Source organism: Phodopus roborovskii, unplaced genomic scaffold (assembly GCF_943737965.1).
Source record: "Phodopus roborovskii unplaced genomic scaffold, PHOROB, whole genome shotgun sequence".
Classification (NCBI taxonomy): domain Eukaryota; kingdom Metazoa; phylum Chordata; class Mammalia; order Rodentia; family Cricetidae; genus Phodopus; species Phodopus roborovskii.
Window position 1 is genome coordinate 13,206,251 of NW_026126418.1, and position 20,117 is coordinate 13,226,367.

Genomic DNA, 20,117 nt, shown 5'->3' on the forward strand with positions numbered 1-20,117 from the left:
AGATCCAGTGCCATGGTGACAAATACATGCTGCCATGCCCAGTGTGACTGCTGTTTTTATTTTTAGTTCTTATTTTTAAGGTACCACATAGTAATTCATCTTACTGATTTATCACATTATATTTGATAAAATGCATTTGTAAGGTATATACAACTAAGTTGCCCTTACTTAACACCAAAAGTTACGTGTAATCTCCAGAGAATCCTTTAGAAGAGATGGGTGTGAATAGCTCAGGTTTCTTTAAGGTATCCTAAAACTAAATTTTTAAATATAGGATGTTGCCCATTTAGAGTTTGTAAATTTACAACTGTATTTTAAGCATAATTTTATAATTTCTCTACTGTCCAGCAGGTCAGGTTGCTAGTAAGTCCATCAGATAGCATCCAGTGCTTGCTCTGTAGTAGACATGGTACAGTGAGAATAGATGATATCTATGTGCCAGGATATGATGAAGTGGACACACCCATGGAGGACCCAGTGCTGCCGTAGTCCTTGATACTTCCTATGTTCCCTTGCTGCACTACCACCTAAGGCAGCTAAGTGACATTTTTCTGAAGAAGGAAAACCTGAGCTCTCATAGAAATACTTGTCTTTCTGTATTTAAAAGTATAATCACATTTTAGTTGTGACATGCTGTGGTACTTTTACAAAATCAAAAGAGAAGTCAGTGAGTCAGGATGAGTGTAGCAAAAATACATCTTAACCAGCACTCCCTCCCCAGATGTCAGAGTTGGAAATACTCACCTAGAACCAGGGATTGCAAGTATTTCATAATGAACCTTAAAGCTTACCACATTTTTTAAAAAAACTGTTACTATATAGTTTTAAAGCCATTCATTTAAATGGTTGTATAGTCCACAGATTGACATGCCATGACTTACTCTCTAGGTAGCTGTTGTTTATACTGGTTTCTATCACAGCCTTTTCTGTATTCCAAGTAACTATCTTAGCACTGAAATTAGTAATTCAGTGAAATAGAAAATATTTTCATAGCTGTGGTACCTTATGGGGCCAGACAGTCCAGCAAAAAGTATGGGCCAATACATACGATCATTAGCAAGGGCTACAAATCTTCATTGTACATATATCTTCACCTGACTTGAACACTTCGTTTGTTTTCCTATATTGGATTTTTTTTTTCTACTAGAACCTGGCACCCTGCAGGTGTTTTACATGCAATAGTTCATTTTATCAGCAAGCAGCCTTAGAAGATAGACTTTTTCCCTTGGTAGATGAGTTAATGCACATAAAGATTGAAAGACATTAGAACTTATCAGCTTGTATTTGAACACAGGGACACTGACCATAGAGCTCACATTTTAGTAACAGTATATAGCCTCTGAACTAACAATCATAAAACTGGTTAGCTTATTTTAAAATACCACTTCTTTGTTTGAACACATTTTAGTCTTTTAATAACAATGTTATGTTTTCTAAGATGATCTTGCTGTGCTAGTCCAAACTGGCTTCAAAGCTCATGATGCTACTCTGCCTCTGTCTTTCACGTGCTGGGATCACAGGCATGCACCACATGCCCAGTTTAGAAACATGAACTAATCCTGGATTAAGTAAATGAAGCTATTAAAAAAATATGTTTTGTATGTACACATCAGAGAAATAGCTGTTTGATTCCATTCATGTGAACTTCACAAAGGGTAAGTTAATGTGTGCTGGTAGAAACCACATTATCTCAACAATGGCTGCTTTAGGGATAGAGTTGGGAACCTCTGGGATACTGGAAACTTTCTAATTGTTTTGTATATTAATATGTAATATGAAATTCATTGAGTTACATATTTAAGGTTAGTTACAACTAACTTTAATAGTTTTTAATCTTTATTAAAAAGTACAATTGTGTACAGTGCAGTTTAGAATTGGCTGGTGTGAATAAAGTGAACAGTTTAGCATAACCTTTACAGAGCAACCTAAGAAAAGCTCAAAGAAGTATAATATAATGTGAAGGTTTTATGCTTCTCAAAAAGCAGCAGTTCATTTACATTCTGCTGATTCTTTTTTCTCTTCAGCCGCTGACCTTTTTGAGTCTGGGAAATGCTTACCTCGCTCTGAAGAATGTCAGCGGGGCACTTGAAGCCTTCAGGCGGGCCTTGAAGCTAACTACCAGATGCCCAGAGTGTGAAAGCAGCCTGAAGCTGATCCGCTGCATGCAGTTTTACCCTTTTCTGTACAACATCACCTCTTCAGTTTGTAGTGGTAAGTGCCTATTAAATGCCAGAAAAATTAGGAGCTCAACCAATGTTATTGGCATGATTGAAAGAACACAGAGATGGTTTTAGAAACTTGGTTTTAGGAAACTAATTCCAGATTAACAGCAAAGAAGTGTATTCATTAATTCCTGGAAATGCCTTAGGAGTTAAGGTTTGTTTCCAGAATCCTTGTTAAGAAATACTGACTTGGAATTGAGAGATTATGTATTTTCTCTCCCCTAAATGTCTGCTTAGCCATACTGATATTTATGGTAAAAGAAATTCATGAAGTTAGTATGTGTCATGAGCACATTTCTACATACTTAGTCCCTGAAAACAGCTTCTTGCCCTTTCAGTGGTTCAGATTTACTGCACTTTTACAATAGTTACCTAATGGTATGTCACAGGTGTCCTTTGTCTTTAAATGTATCTGCCTCAGTAACACTAGTATGAAACCTTTCTAAACAAATGAACTCTAGTAACCTTCTTTGTAAGGAAAAGATTGTCTATTTCACATTCAGCCTTTGAACTATGATAGAAACAGTTTACATGTATATGGATCTTCAACACCTAGCAAATGCTACATGGTACAACAATGAACTTTCCATTGCTGTCCAGATTATAGTGTAATGATTAGGCAGGCAGAGGACCGGCATTCTAGTTCCTTCAGTTTGGATATTAAAAGTTAAACAAATCTGACACCTAGTTTATGTGACTTGACTTAGATGATTTATAATAGGCTCAAGGCCAGAAACTGGTTTTCCTGATTCACTTTATCAGGCTGCCTCGGGATTTTAATGGAATTGGGAATAAATGTACTTGTATTATAAATACCAAAGTCTCTCAGCAGCATACTTACACAGGTCAGATGCATATCAGTGTTGGGCATAATATGAATTAGAGTTCTCATGAATATAGTAGGTCTGGATAGTATTTTAGTAAGGAATAGTCATATGGCCAGCACTAGAGTTATACAGATTCATGCCCAAGCCATATTCTGCCTTACTTTCTGATCCTAGCAAAATAACATATCATTGCCTATGCAAAGGAAGACACTGTCACATACTTGCTAAGAAATTAAGTGAGGTATTTATCATATAATAGCTAACTGGGTAAAAGTAAGCCTTTAGAAATTCAGAGTAAGACCAGTGAGATGGCTCAGCAGGGAAAGGCACATGCTGCAAATCCTGAAGATCTGAGGTCAATCACTGTAACCCACATAGTAGAAGAAGAGAACCAGCTCCACAAGTGGTCCCCCACCCTCCACATGCGTAACCACACACACACAAACACAAACATGCACATACATGAATTAAATAAAAATGAAATTTTAAATAAGTTTATAGTAAATACAAGTTATACAGAGCTTTCTGAGTGAAAGTGTGGTTCTTGTTCTTACTTCATGCTAGGACAGGTGGTCGTTAGATGGTAGTGGTTACCCAAAAAGAGTCTTGTTCTTCTTACTAAGGGTATCTTATTAGGAGAAACTCATATCCTTACCTTCTTCTCTCACCTCTCTTAAAAATTTGATTCCTGGAAGTTTATGCATATTAGTGATCTTCCTCTAAAAATTATTTTCTTTTGTATTAATATCACATACTTGTGTTCAGCTTTGGGGGAGAGGGGGCTTGTTTGTTTGTTTTTGTTTCTTGCACTTCATTCTTATGTCACTCGTATCAACAAAAGGAATTTAGTTGTGATGGACTTGTCCCTAAAAGCTTAACTTATTCAGGAACAAATAATGTGAGACAGATCTTTATAGATATGAAGCATCTGCTAGCCCAGATTATTTCAATGATATCCTTCGGTCCAGTATAACTTATGAAGGAAAACAGTTCAGCTGGGGAAGATGGACTTCCATTGTTCTTTCAGAAAGAACTCATGAGCAAAACCTGGACAAGAGTCAGTCTTTTACACTTCAGTAACTAGCTGTGTAAATTGAGAGGCCTTTGCTCTGATTACTAGAACAGGCTCTCCCAGTCAGCCAGTCTGAGATGATGATCATGTGAACAGGAAAATGTCTAACCAGTAGCTTGGTATAACATTCCCAGGTGTGAATCTCAGTGATCACACTTAGTGAACTTTACTACTGGATTGTTCTTTGTGTATTATTCTAACAAACTCAGGTATTTATGAAGGAAGACTTAAAAGGTTGAATTTAAGTTTTTTTTCCTTTGAGAACATTTCTTAGAGAACTTTGTAAAACATGTTAGGATCAAACTCACCATCCCTCTCCCAACTCTTCTCAAAGCCACTCTCTTTTTCCTTTACGCCCCATCCGACATTAAAGCCAATTTATGCTGTGCACATATTCTTGGGTGTGTAGTCTTCCATGAGAGCATGGTCAACTTTTCAGAAGCTTTATTTACTCTTAGAGAGAACTGATCATTTCTCTCTGAGCAGCTCTTTGGCTAGCAAGTGGAACTTCATGCCCAACCCTGCTCCATATGCTGAGATTTGGTCTGGCTTAGACTTATGTCACAACCACTGTGAGTTCAGGTGTAGCTGCCCTGATGTGTCCAGAAGACACTATTTCCTTGTAGTCATCTACTCTCTTTTACTCTTTCCACTCTCCCTTCCACAATGAATTCCTGAGTCTTTGAAGTGGGGAATATAGTATATATATGTTTTTCTTAGGACTAAACATTCTGAAGTCTCTTGTTCTTTGCTCCTTGGCGCATTGTAGATCTTGGTGTTAATCATTACCTATTGTAAGCAAAAGCTTCTCTAATGAAGGTTGAGAGGTGCCTTTGTCTATGGATACAATGATAAATCGTTGTCCATTTAACGGAATAGTATCTCTAGAGCCTGTGATCTACCTAGGTTTTGGGCCCAGTAATTGTGCCAAGTATGGGTTTCATCAGTTCAGGTCTTAAATGAGATTGATGACTACTTTTGTCCTCTGGAAGCATACATAGCACCTTCTAGCACTATTTAAGCTAAGCCAGTAGGGTTGATACTTCCAGGTCAGCACTGTTCTGTGACCCAAGAATGTGGTATCTTCAACAACAGGGGCTTACTATCAATGCACCAAGACATGTGTTTACCTAAAAACATTACACCAGATCTTTAAATTATGAATAGATATTCTACAGAATAAGTCATACACAAACATCAACATATCTTACAATTTCAGGCAATTTTCTATGTAATATGTGTTCAATAACCTCTGTAACAATTTCCAAATTGCGTATATAAACTTCAGTACCTTGTGATGTAGGTGGATCACCTTGTATTCTTCTTACAGTGTTTCCATATTTATCACATGTAATTACAAAACTATCTCTTTTGTTACATCTCATTCTTTGAGGTTTTAGTCTGCAGCCAGAATTTTTGTAGATTTATGGCTTGCTGTGCACAGTGTTCTATAATTTATATTTTGCAAGCTCTGCAGCATATACCATCTGCAGCTGAGAGCCTGTGCTTTACCATTTCTTCACAAGAATTGCTAGGAGTGTATGTGTGTGTTTGCCTTTAAGATTTTTTATAGATCACATTTGGGGAGAACTTTGGTATATAGTTGGATATGTAGGACACCTCTATTTGTTTCCACAAAATAATCAAAAAAATTTAAGGACTGTAATTATGGTTACTAGATAATTCTTTTGAGATGTATCTATGTGATAAGAGAAGAATAAGAAAAAGCCCATGAGTTTATAGATCTAGAAACAAAGGTTATGATTTGCCCAAGTCAAAGATCAGTCAGTAGAACTAAAACTAACACAAGACACTGCCTTCCTGATACACTGGCTCATCCATTAGCTCTCTTACTTTCATCACACTATAAACGAGCCCCACTGCCATGGTAGTAGAATTCATGTTTGTAGATTATCTTAGGATATTTAATAAAAGTAATATAATCGCTGTAGTTTTGGTACCACCCCTTAAAAGATGTGTGTGCATACAAAAAAAAGTATGAATTTTGCTAGATTATGAAGATTATGGAAAACAACCATAACTACCCTACAAGCATACAGAAGATGACTCTTCTCATTACCTTGATGTTTCTAGGGCTTGCTCATTAGTTTGCTGCATGTGAATTGCTTTGGGTTTTACACAGAAACTGGTAACTGTATTTGTATTAAGTCAACAAGCAGCGTTTTTCTTATTTCTGGGACCAGCAAGAGGGCTCAGTGGGTAAACGCATTTCCTGTCAAGCATGACAGTCTGAATTGGATTCCCAAAGACCCACATGGATGGAGAGAACCAATTCCCAAAGTTGTCTTGGGCTGCACACATGCATAAACACACACACGCACACAAAGAAGTAATGCAATTGAATCCTTTAACCTTGACTCTTATAACCAGTGGTTTATATTTCATGCTGTGAAAGAAAGTGAATATATGTATCCCAACTAGTTTTATGTCAACTTGACACACACTAGAGTCATTTGGGAAGAGAAACTCTCACTTGAGAAAATGTCTCCTTAAGATACAGCTGTTGGCAAGTCTTTAGGGGCATTTTCTCAATTAGTAAATGGTGTGGGAGAACCAAATCCATTTTGGATGTTGTCACCCATTAATACCACTTGGTGATAGTGCAGTTAGAAAGCGGGCTGAGTAAGCCATGTGGAGCAAGCCAGTAAGCAGCACTCCTTTATGGCCTCTGTGTCAGCTCCTGCCTCCAGGTTTCTGCTGTGAGTTCCTGCCCTGACATCCCTGCATGATGAAATACAAGCTGTGAGATGAAATAAGCTCCTTCCTCCTGAACGTGCTTTTGATCACGATGTTTTATCACAGCAATAGAATCTGCAACTAAGACAATGTATAAATACCTCCTGGCTGTTTAGTCTTAGGCAGTGCCTTGCAGTATAGCTCTGCTTGCACTTAAACTTCTGATCTTCTGACCTTATAGTAATGCACCACCATTCCAAGCCTTCTTTGTAATTTATAATGTAAATTATAATGAAAATCTTTTGTCCTACATGTAAATTTTTTCTTTTGAGAAGTGATCCTACTGACCCACAACTATCCAATCCTATCAGTATAGATTACTGGGCTGGAAGTGTAGTGTGACAAAGGGCCTCTCTAGAATGAGCAAGGCCCTGGAATAAGTCCCCAGCAAAAAAGAAGTGGGGAAACAGGGTCCTAGCCAAATAATGCTTAAATTAAACATGATACAAATGAACTGTGATGGATATGTCTATAATCTATTGCTCCCCTCACCCACTCACAGTGCTAGAAATTGAACCCAGACTCTCATGTATGCTCAGCAAGTGCTCCCCAACTGAGCTGTCTCCACGGCAGTGATAGTGAATGTAACTTTTTCAGTTTTTCATTGAAACTAATAAATAATAATAATTGTGTGTGCAAATACTGTGGTGGGTTGAGGCACATCCTGTGACACCCATGTGGGGCTCAGATGACAACTTTGTGGAGTTGGTTCTCCTTCCACCTCTATGTGAGTTCTAGGGATCAAACTCAGGTCACTAGGGTTGCATGGCGAACATCTCAACTAACCTATGAATATAATCTATAAGCTACAAAGTAGCATTTGATTTCTTTCATCTAAAGAACTTGCATGTCGTTTATTTATTTATTCAGCTAATACTTCATGCCAGGAAATCTTCTAGGACCTGGAAAGCAAATACCAAAGTTTCATCTCTTATGAACTTAAATTCTAGTTCCAAGAAATGGAAGTGGATTGCAAGTGTAATTGTTTAGGATAAGAGCACAGCTGTTGCTATGGGGAAACAACACAGGCATGTCAGGGACATCCCACTAAAGAAATGACATTTAGCAAAAACTTAAGGTGGTTATGGGCTGGCCATGCCCATATATAGCATTAGAGGATTTCAGGATATGAAATCAATGTAAGAACCTCTTGTTTATGGTGTGACAGGTTGTTTTAGTAATTGGAGCATTTGTTCCAAAAGAAAGATGTTTGGAAGGTTTTAAACAGTGATAAAGTGATTTAATTTATACGTTAACTGAATTTTTCTGCTAAGAATAGATATATGATGGAGTGAGGGTAGAGACAAGTTAGGCTGATACTTCCAAAGAATCCATGAGAGGAACTGAGGGATGGCTCAGAGAAAAACTGCTTACTGTATAAGCATGAGGCTCTGAGATAAGATCCCTAGCACCCATATAAAACCCAGATGTGGTGGTTCGTGGTGCACATCTCTAATCCTGGCACTGGTCTTGCAGTGGGGTGGATAGTTGGAGTAGAGATGGCAGGATCCCAGAGGCTCACTGCCCAGCCTACCTAATAATTAGTAAGCTCCAAGTTCAGTGAGAGATCCTTTCTCAAAAAATAATGTGGAGGGGATAGAGTAGTCTCCCATTGTTTTTTGGTTTGTTTTGATTTTAGGTTCGTTTGGGGACTGAGAGGGTTGAGACAGGGTTTCTCTGTGTAGCTTTGTAGACCAGACTGGCCTCCAACTCACAGAGATCAGCCTGCCTCTGCCTCCTGAGTGCTAGAATTAAAGATGTTCATCATTCCTACCCTACTGGAAGTCTCCCATTGTTAACCTCTGTTTTACACCTCTACATGCATGGCAAGCTGCACACACACACACACACACACACACACACACACACCCCATGAGAGGTAATATTGGCCTGAATCAACACAGCAGAGAAAAGAAGGTGAGAAATGATCATGTTTAGGATAAAAGAAAACATCCATAAAAAGGGATTGTGGAGAATGACGGAGAAGGCAAAGGAAGTCAGTTCCTGAACAAACTGGTGCATGCAACTTAATAGAGTGAAGATGACAAAGAAGGCTGAGAGGGGAAAGCTGTGTGTTTAGACAGACTATGCTTGCATTGCCTCAGGAATTATCAAGTAGACATGTTGACATTTGGCTGTGTGAATATTATAATGGTCAGTAAAGGATAGGCTAGAAACTGTGGTTGTGAGCCATAGGCACCTGGGTTGTTTTTTGTTTTTTGGTTTTTTGTTGTTGTTGTTGTTTTGTTTTGTTTTAAATAACAAGCTTGGATGGAAGTATCTGAGTAAGTAATATAGAATGGAGAATGTATCAACAATTAATTAGTAGGGCACTTTAGCCTTCATTAGAGGCTGGGAGGATGCAGGAGAATTGGAAAGAAGAAGACATTAAGGTAGGAAGGTATAGGTGAGTATTTATCCATTTCCTCAATAGGGGTTCCCTCTTCCCAGATAACTCCAGCTTGTGACAATGCTGACAAAAATTTTAACCAGGACATAAAGGTTTGCTCTCACAGAGTGGCATTTGCATAAACCTTCCGTTTCCAGAAAGGTTATTGACAGAATATATGTACTGCACATACATGTAATACCCATGCCTCACTGGTAGAGGGCTCTTTGAAGCTTTTTTTAAGTGACTTTGCCTTTGGCAATACTTTTTGTATGTTAGGAAACAACTTAAATGAACTGCCAGTTTGGAGATCTTTTTGAAAATTGAGTGCCATGTAATTAAACCCAGGTTTGATCATTGGATGACATCTACCAAGTTCTGTGGTCTGTGAGGAAAAGAAATGGATGAGATTTTCAAATACAGGTGACAAAGGAATGTATCCTATGGGTGCTCCTCTCTGTGTAGGTTTGGATATGTGTCCCTTTTCTGTCAGTGCTGATCTCCTCGGCCTTAGTGTTCCTTGAATAGGACAGCAGATAACAGAGTGGAAGTAAGATACTGAAAACCCAGTAAGGATACACATTGGCTGTTGATAGACTTGCCCCAATCCACAGCCTGCCTGTCCTCACCTCCAAATCCAAAACCTACGTCAAAACCCTGCACATGGGATCTGCAGGGAAGGAAGTGAAGAGCTTTGTTACTGAAATCTATAAGACTGCCCTCTAACCACTCTACTGTAGAAGAATTGGTGGGTGTTTAAACTTTAATGGGGACCAAGAGATGACCTAGTGATTTATCAGACCTGATGACTTGAGTTTGTTCATAAGGACCTATATAGTAGAAGAAAAAATCGTAGACTCCCAAAAGTTGGCCTCTGGCCCACACACATGCTCTATGCATATACAAACAAACACACATATACATTCTAAAAAATGTAATTAAAAATTAATTCTGTTAAATTTTAGTTTAAATACCCTCACTATGTGTAGCAATGATAAGAATTCCTGGTACTTACATCTGAGTCCTATGAGGAATCACTAGACCCAAGCCTAGAATTATTAAGTCTTGGGTTCCTGTTTGAATATGCTATCCTTACAATTTACTAAACTCGAGAAATTCGAGACAATTTACTAAATACAAAAAGGGAAGTGCTGTTAGCCTTAAGTACTAATAGTCTTGGCCTTGCATCATATCCTCACTCTAGTAGATAGGGCAAAAGCCTCCTGCTCCCAACAGATACTTCTAGTGGTGGGTCACCCTCCCTTTTCATATTGATGTACTGCCAGTCAGAATGTAAGAAGAGGATAGCCTGTTGGTTTCCTTTCTTCAGCACCAGCTGCTGACTACTCACATGGACCAGAAGGCAAGAGACAGTTGTGAGCAGCTAGGGAAACTGAGCCACTCTGCTGTCTGTGGACTTCCCCAAGTAAGAATTGAATGAAGCCAACTCATTGCAAAAACATCCTGAATTTAAGGTCACTGACTATGTAGGAACTTTCTGTTTGATCCAAAGGAAACTCCATTTCTCCATATTCTATTGGTTAGACAAGGGCCAGCATTCCTCAGGAGCTTGTGAAGCTGGTTCCCCTCTACCAAAAAGAGCCATTACCCTGTCACTGACAAAAGGGACAAATGACTGTCTGTGGTGCCTAATAGCATACAAAAGTCCATGCTGGCCTCCAGGCTCCTTCAGTAAAACATGTATCTTTTACACATTTCAGAGTCCATGCCAGCATGCTGGCTCTTAACTCGTCTTCTCTCTCCCTACCCCCCTACTCTAAACTTCCTCCAGCTCAGGAGCTTCATTACCCCCAGCTTCTCATTCTCCTTATAACCTTTTGTCTTTATCTTCCTCCACCCCCACTTTACTCTGCTTCCCTCATGACCAGGCCCAGTCTGCTGACTGAATTCACTCTTACTTTTTTTTTCTCTGCTCTGCACTCTTCTAGATGCTTTTGGCTGTTCTCTCTGTCATATTCATAATAAAAACTTTCCCCTTAATCATACCATGGAATGGTCATATCATTAATTTATACACTTTAATGTCTGCTTTTTACAAAGTTTACAAATAAACCGAATTCTGGCATATAATGAATACATTGTGTGTAGTCAATGTTTTTTTAAACGGGTATGTGCACACATGAGTGTTCACACTGACTTCCCAGTTTTCTGTGTTTGTACATGTTTTCAGCAACTCTTCCCCACAATTTTGCATCTTCATCCCACAAACCAACAAAATCAGTTTTGAAGGCCCACTTTTGCCCTCTGATTTATATGGTCCCCTATTTTGTTTGTTTTGGTTTGAGTTTATTATTTCCTGAGATAGGACTTCACTGTATAGCCCTGGCTTGCCTAGAACTTGCTTTGTAGACCAGGCTGGCTTTGAACTCAGAGATCCACCTGCCTCTGGCATTAAAGTTGTGAACCTCTGCGCCTGGTTTCTGGTGTGCTAATTATAAGTAGTATTATAACCAGTAACTATGATTTTCCAAGCTTCTTAAGAGCAGGAACAAAGCTTTTTCACCTTCATGCCCATTATGTCTTCTGTCCCTCCTGTATTTCTTGTATTTTCTTGAGTGGTGTAGTAGCAATGATGCTTGGGGTCTCAATATTCAGAATACCTATGAAAATAATGAATAGTAATAAGTAATTAAGTTGTTAAATCCCTATTTGCCCAGTGCTATGTATCTCATGTGTGTGATTCAATATGGAGCTCTTTAAAGTCTGTCGTTCCTGCCATAGGAGGAAAATAGAAAAAGAGTAGTCTTGGTTTACTTGACCACAATAAGCAAATGTATTCTCCCAACCTGCTTCCATTATTTTTAACATACATTATAAGCAAATATCCCTTTTGCTCCAGATTCAGTATTAGTATCTAGGAATCCTGAGGAATTCAGCTGAGCTTAGTTCCTCAATGTCCTAGCTTAAAGAGAATTTCTCCAAACCAAAATATGCCACATGTAAATTAAAAGTAATAATGAGTATGGATAGTGGTTAACTCTGCCTATATAATTTCTGAATGGAAAATCCTCTCATAGTAAACATGTTTTTAAGATTCTAATGAATGAATTCTACTAATTATGATCTGGCCACTCACATTTCTAAATGCAGAGCTTGGGTTTTTCACTGAAGAAGTTTCTAACAGCTGTGTTGTGATTCTGTCTCCACTGACATTGACCTTGCTTCTTAGCTTGAGTCATCTAAGGAAAAGCCATGTGGCAGGATCAAGAAGCCACATTTCTTCCCAGTTTTTTGTTTTGTTTTGTTTTTTTGTTTTGTTTTGTTTTCTGCTATATGACAGCAGAGATGAGTTCAGCATTAAACAGGTAAACACTTTGCTACTTCCCTTGGGATAGAATTCAACTCCAGAATGTGTAATATGAGGGAAAAACATGTGCCTAAGTGTGCACATCCATGCACACGCGTGCGCGCACACACACACACACACACACAGGGTCATGTGCTTTGCTACTTTTTACTTTCTTTCTTCCCTACATGTCTTCTGGCTCATTCACCTCACCAGGAGGGAATCCCAGTGTAAGCCGGTGATTGCTGATTTCAAGTGTTAACGATAAGCTTCTTTCTTTGGCAATGCACTTTTAAGGTCAGTCAGCATATAGCCATTACTTCAGAGTTCCTGCAAAGAATTTCATTGGGCTGTAATTGCTGAATAAGAAATCTAAGGAAGCTTTCCTGCTGATAGAATCATTTCTTTTGTTTTCCCCAGATAGAAGACAGCATAGGGCAAAAGAGGTGAAGCATCTTCATCATTCTCTCAGCTCCAATCCTTAGCAACCGCTCTGTGTTATCCCAAATTTAAGGTTGTCTGAGTTCTTTCTTTAGCAATGGTTTCATTAACTATTTTTCCCCAAGAGTCTGCACAGAAGAGCAGTAGCTTATTTCTTCGGTTCAAGTAAAGAAACTTGACAAAAATAGATTGTTGATTTGTACAAATTTGTGTGCTAAGTTTTTTACTAAAGTGGATTTTGATTTCCTGGCATGGATTGTACATCTTGATCTTTAAAAGGGGAATGTATACACAGGACTGTCACCTGTTACCACCCCTGACACAAAGTCATCTGTTGCCAGTAAGGATTATTCCTTCTTCTAGCAGCTTGCCTAGTAGCTCTAATACTAAAGCCTGAAGGCCAGCATAGTAAAATTTTTCTGATCATATTTTTAAATCATTTTATGTAAGAATGGTGAAGAACTGAAAGTTGGTTTTAATTAAGATGTGATTTACAAGAAGTATAAATTTAAAACAATGGTGTAACTTGTTTTTAAAACATTCCCGGGGTGTTTCTGTGTTACCTGCTTATAAAACAAAACTTGGCTTTATAACTGCATAATTTTGAGTAGAAAGGTAAAGGGAAAAGACCCAAACTATTGAGAGTAATTCATCTGTGTTAAAAGTTAGTGGAACTGCACTTTCCCCTCAAGTGCCTTAACTGAACATCACAAAATGCTTCCTATAAAGTAACATCGCACAGGAAGAAGAAAGGAGACTACTGTAGAGTGTAACCTAAACTGGTAGAGCAGAGATGTGGGCAAACCTTTGGAATATTTCACCATTCACAAAGCCCACTTTTCTATGATCAACTTTGCCTTCAAATTCTGGCTCCCATTACCAATCAGTTTAATTATTATGTCTTGAGAATTCACTGTATACTTGAAAGCAATGCTCTTGTTTGGAAGGGGACAAGGTCTTAGCAGGCACATTTGGATGAAGCTCTTGACACTTATCAATAACTTGGTGAGTGTGCACGGAGCTAGCTAAGTGTAGACCGAGCTTCCTTGACATGGTGTCCACATTTAGGGTTTGCGCTGCAATGTGATGATGCACTCTTACAGTGCCCCTCAGAGACCACAGGGCTACTGTAAGGCTGTTTGTTTATTTTTTTGTTTTTTGAGACAGGGTTTCTCCATGGAACAGTCTCCTGGCTATCAGGAACTTAAACTCACTGAGATCTGCCTGCCTCTGCTTCCCAAGTGTTGGGATTAAAGCTGTGTACCAACACTGCCAGGCATGAGGCTAACTTCTAACAGATGCCTTGGGGGCTCAGAAATGCTGAGCAGTTGGAGCTGAATTGGTTGCTATTTCTCCTCGAAGACTGGTAGAATCTTTGCTTCCAGCATCCCCTGAATATAGGCATGAACACACACACACACACACACACACACACACACGTGAACATACACACACTCTCTAAAGTTAGGCCTATACCTCAGTAACATCCATGGGTCATACTAAGAGAGGCTTCAGTGGCCAAAGCTAAAAGACCTTTTTTTTAAAGAATAAACATACATAGAGAACTTCTTGTTCCTTTGTGACTTTTTGAGGGGACAACACTAATAACAACAGCAGCTTTTCCCATGCTTTCAGTGGTCTCACTCTTTGAGACTGTACTAGTTTTAAACTCAGTTTACAGTTGAGGGATCTGATACACAAAGATATTGAACGTAACCCCTTCTTTCTAATAGTGACAGTCCTAGAGATAGAATTTGTACTCAGGAAATCTGGTTCCAGGCTGTGCTCCTGACCATGATCATGCCAAAAGAACCAAACCATCTTCTTGGTGACACCAGCTAGAGTTGCTTGGCCAAGAGTCCAGAGTCTTGCTCCATAACTTTGGCTGGCCTCATTCTTGAAACTCATGCATGCCTCGGCTTTTCTGATGTTCGGCTTGTATGTGTGGAATGCCACACTGCCTAAGATCTTGTTAGGAAGTGGAAAGTAGTCTTCTAGGGACTTGGTAACAGAATTAATGAGGAGAAAAGAGGTTTGTCTAACTTTAGAAGTGACGAGAGCTCGCTAGAAATTAATTTATTCTGAAAATATATCCACAAATCACTTTTTCCCTCAAATGATTTACACTTTGACAAGGAGTATTAACTAGTTCCTTTTTCCACAACACCCTTATAAGCTAGGTCAATATTAATAACCCTAGTGTACAGCAGATACTACATGCAGAGAAGAGGTGTTGAGCTGCTGAAGCTCCCACAGCAGCTCCAGAAGCAGAAGAGCCCTCTTTAGACTTTCCTCCTTAGCTCACATTGCTTTACATTCTCTTACTTCTAAAAAAGAAGAGTTAGAATTGAATTAGATGAAAATGCTTTGTAAACAAGTTCAGAACATTATGCATAGAAGAATGCCTGTCTTCCACCTAGGACCTTGCTGGCTATAGCATTTCATTTAAATCATGAGGTTCTAGTTAGGAATTATGGTGTATGTCTCAAGGTTAGTCTAAGCCATGGAGTATCTTCCCTTTTACATCAGTTCAAAGTAAATGCTGTATAGAAAACAATATTCTCTCTCTCTCTCTCTCTCTCTCTCTCTCTCTCTCTCTCTCTCTCTCTCTCTCTGTGTGTGTGTGTGTGTGTGTGTGTGTGTGTGTGTGTGTCAGTCTGTCTGTCTCTCTCTCTCTCTCTCTTCAGAGTCTCACTATGTATCTCATGCTGGCCTCAAATCCTCCTGCTTCAGCATCCCCATTTATTTGGGGTATTGTTTTGTGGTACTGGGGCCAATACTTTCTTATCTTTAACAAGAATATAATCTACCAGGAAATGAAGTCATGGTTTTCAAGGCCTGTCAGTTCTCCTCTGGGTTGGAGCAGACGTGTACTGTGATCTAGAGAACACAAACTTTTAGCTCTTTCTAAAGTATTTCACTAATGCTCCCCCATATCACACTAGGATGCCTGGAAATGTAGTTTTAAAGCTAGGCAACTTAACAGTGACTCAGCTACTTAGACAAACCACAATTAACTTAAAACCAGTCTGTTTTTAACTACTGGTGTGTAAGAAAGTTAACATTAATAGTTATTAATTTTTTAAGATTTTTTTTAAATTATGTGTATACTGTGTGTGTATAGTGCTGGTACCTGAGGAAGCCAGAGGCCTTAGGTCCCCCTGGAGCTAGAGTTACAGGTGAAGCCACTTGATATGGATGCTGGGAAATAAACTCAGGTCCTATACAAGATAAGTATGTATTCTTAACCACTGAGCCATCTCTCCAGCACCAATAGTCTTAATATTTAAAGCATGTGGTGTTCATTGGGCTGTTCTGATGCTTCATACTGCTAAGAAATGCCTCATACTAAATAACTTCCTATTCTTCCTTCCTTCCTCTCTTCTATCTACCTTTGAGAGCTACTGGCTTGGGTTTGTGATTTGAAGGACAAGACATTCTTCAGCTTTACAGATGTTGCTTTCCAAGAGGGTCTGGGTCTGAGAATATTCAGGAAGACCAGTTTTAGCTCTGAGGTCTTTTGAAATCATACCTTACAGGTGCCTCTGAGACATTTTTATTGCAGACATTTTAAATGATGAAATATTTTTGCTGTAGGAAAAGGAAAGAGAAGCAAGGCAATGTGACTGATAGCATTAGAAAACTGAATCATCCTTTGCTTTGATAATATTACAATTTATACAATCTGCATCAAGGTGAAAAATAACTTAATCACTCCTTATCACCAGTATTTCATCTCTGCTTTTAATAGTCATGCTTATTTATATCCCAATCAAGAATTGTCTCTGGGGAAGTGTGAAGTTCTTAATAGTAAATTAAAGTCAGTTGGGTGTGGAGAGTTGCCCATGTTTTGTTTAATTTCAGTGTTGTTATGCCTAGTTCTTATACTTAATTGTTCACACCAGATAGTAAAAACACAGGTGGATACAGATGGTGGAATGTAGGGAGAGACTGCAGCCCCCATTGCTCATGGCTCCCTTCCCATTGGCCCTCTGTGAGCACGTGTGCATGCTCACTGTGTCTGTCAGGTTGTATCCCCATTGCCTCCCAGACAGAGAGAATCTCTGCTCCCTTGGTCCTAACACACTATTCTTCTTTGCCCATAATGCTGCCTTCCATCCTATTTGTTAGAAGGACTCCTGAGTAAAGAGTGATGGGTTTGACTCAAATTCCAGGTTATTATTATTTTCACTAAGAATCGGTCTCCTTATGCCTAAAACAAGGATACTTAACAGTTTTTATAAGGGGTAAGTGGAAGGATTAAAAAAACAAAACGGTATTCCATAAATATTGGCACCTTTCCCTGCAGTTTCCTTTCTGTAGGCTTATTCGATGCTTCAGAATTGAAGTTATGGCTCCTCAAAGTGTTTTCTTGGAAGGACTTACTTGGCACACCATGCTGCCTCGGCATTGTTTGTCTTGTATTTGCTGTCTTCCCAAGCTGCTTTTAAGTTTCTTGAAGCAAGAACTCTTGAAAATTACTCCTCGACTTTGGCAGTATCTTTGCTGCATGTGAGAAGCATTTCTATGGGTAGTGACTCCCTCAGTCTCTAGTCACACATGAATGTCCTGGTAAAAGAAAAAGTGACTTACATATTCTTAAACAGATGGTTGTCGCTAATAAGAAATCTGTGGCCTACCAGTCTTCAATGACAGTGTGCATAGAACAAAAAGGAGGGGGAAAGATGCCCATTCAGTGAGCCAGAGCATCTGAAACAAACATTAGCAAAGGAGAGATGTCATAGGCTGGTTGCTGCCACAGCAGACATAATGGTCTAGTATTCTCTGGCCCAGGAAACTACCATCACGTGGCACTCAATACTGGGAGCTGTTGTGTCAACAGATATCCCAGATAGGTTCAAATCCTTTGACTCACAGCACAACTGGGGTGATATCAGTCCCACTATGTGAGTCAAGAAGGTAGCCAGTAGTGCCAGGATCTCGTTCAAGATTTAACATTTTGTTCTTGGAACATCTTTACCCAGGCAGCTGGAACATGCTGTCTAAAAGAAAATCAGCTGACCTTTTCACACTGCAGTCTTAATGTGGGATTGTTGCTATCATCTCCTTCCTTGGGCTTTTAATGCATATAACTTTCCAGTGAGTCCCTCACATTTTGGTGTGTCTCATTTTGAGCTACATGAAGCAGTAGTATATTTCTCTATAATCCATTATTCTCAGACATATCCAGATTCTACATTTCTCATTTCTTATGGCATTTTTAGCTCCAAGGGGATATTTTACAGTGATGGATAAAAACAGGATCTTAAGGCTTGATCTTTGTTGCCTGCCAGCTTTTCACCAAAATACTTAATTCTTATTGGTAGCATAGCAGCCAAAACTTGAATTTCTGTGCAAACTCATGAGTCACACACATACTCCTCCTCTGAACCAATTTTTGCATTATCTGCATTGTCACCTTTTGCTCTTGATGTTTCGGGACCTTGCATTAAGAGGCAACGTGGGAGATGTTTCTAATGTATGTATCTGTGTCTCTTGTCATTGAGGTCATTGTCATGAGAAAACCCTGGACAACAGCCATGACAAACAGAAATATTTTGACAACCCACAGTCACTGGATGCTGCTGGAGAAGAGCCCTCTGAGCAAGGAGCAGAGGAGGACCCTGTGCTTTCTGTTGAGAACTCAGGGAGGGACTCAGATGCCCTTAGACTTGAAAGTAAGTTGATTTGACCTGAGCTGTGCTTCTGTGGGAAAATCAACTCCCAAACACCAGGCTTACACTCTTCTGTCCTCTCAAGAGTTTGTTTCCTTCTTGTAACAGCCACTCGTAGAGTCAGGAGGGTGACCATCAAATGATGAGGCATAAGACACTATAATGGGGAAGTGCTCTTCACACTCTTCCATTTACGTGCCTCTTTTGCTAGAACAGACTTGATTCATGCATGTGCAGTCTCTCTTCTCAATGCTGTCAGTGGAGTGAGTCACTGCTGGAACGGAAGTCTTTGTGGCTTCTGGAATCCTCTGTTGCTCTTGACCCTGGCCTATCTTTAGATGCTCTTTCACTTTCCTGTGTCAGGAGGATACCTGTCCTTGCTCTTCTTTCCTGCCTGTGCAGTGTATTGCCTCAAGTGGTACACATTACTGTGAGTACACCAATGACTCCCTGGCTTCTCCACAGCTTCAGACTGATTTTTGTAGACTCTTTATCTTGATGTACAGGGGCTTTAAATCTAATATGTCTGCTTCTGAACTTGACTTTACCTTTGGTCTGTTTCCTGAAATGTTAATTCCCATATCCCATCCTGTGACTGCAGCTCAACTCACCCCTTTATTTCCTTAGTCTCTAAGACCTGTTGAAGCTCTCCTTTCTTCATCTACTCCCTGCTACTGACTCAGGCATCTTCACTTCTGCCTTTCCTCTTAATCTGTTTTCCTAACCATAGCCTTTTACTTTGTATATATGCTATGTCTCTCTCTGTGTGTGCATACATATAAATACAGAATTAGAATTATATAGGGCACGTGCGTGTGTGTGTGTGTGTGTGTGTGTGTGTGTGTGTGTGTGTGCGCGCGCGCGCATGTGTGTAGAGGAGACAAACAGAAAGAGAGAAAGGTAATGCATGTAATTGATACAGAATTTTTAAAGCAGAAGCAGCCATTGTTACAGATTTCTGGTGTATCTAAAGAGTTGTTTCTGAAATGCAGTTCTAATCAGGTAAGTTTCCTAAGCCTAAATTTTTCAGGAACACTCTATTATGATTCAGAAAAATCTGAATTAATGTGGGCTATGAGGTAGTTTGACCTTAATTCCCTTTATAACTATACTATTTAGCAGGAAGTACAATAACCCTCTCTCGGACCAGGTTCTTTTAAGCCTCTGTATCTTTCACACAGACATACAATGACCTCTGCAAATGCTTTGCTGGGCTGGGCATGTACCTCAAATGTAATTCTTGCCTAACATGTTTATTTGTTCCCCGGTACTGGGCATGGAGGTTCACATATCAGTTACATAGGGAGTTCAAGGCCAGCCTGGTATATGTGAGACTATCTCAAAAAGGGAGGGAGGGAGGAGGAGGGGAGGGGAGAAGGGAGGCAGATCTCTGCATTTCCAGTGTTGCCTCCTCTGTGAATGGTTCA

General features: G+C 39.4%; 1 protein-coding gene across 2 annotated transcripts in view; it reads left to right on the top strand.

Annotated features, from left to right (window-relative positions):
* Ttc17 (tetratricopeptide repeat domain 17) overlaps positions 1-20,117 on the top strand; it is a 112,165-nt gene that overhangs the window by 51,385 nt on the left and 40,663 nt on the right. Inside the window, exons 16-17 of one of the 2 annotated variants that reach the window (XM_051184117.1) lie at positions 2,025-2,211; positions 18,523-18,693. In XM_051184117.1, coding sequence (XP_051040074.1) covers positions 2,025-2,211; positions 18,523-18,693 — 358 coding nt within the window. The remainder of the gene's footprint in view (positions 1-2,024; positions 2,212-18,522; positions 18,694-20,117) is intronic. The other variant, XM_051184118.1, reaches the window with a different exon arrangement.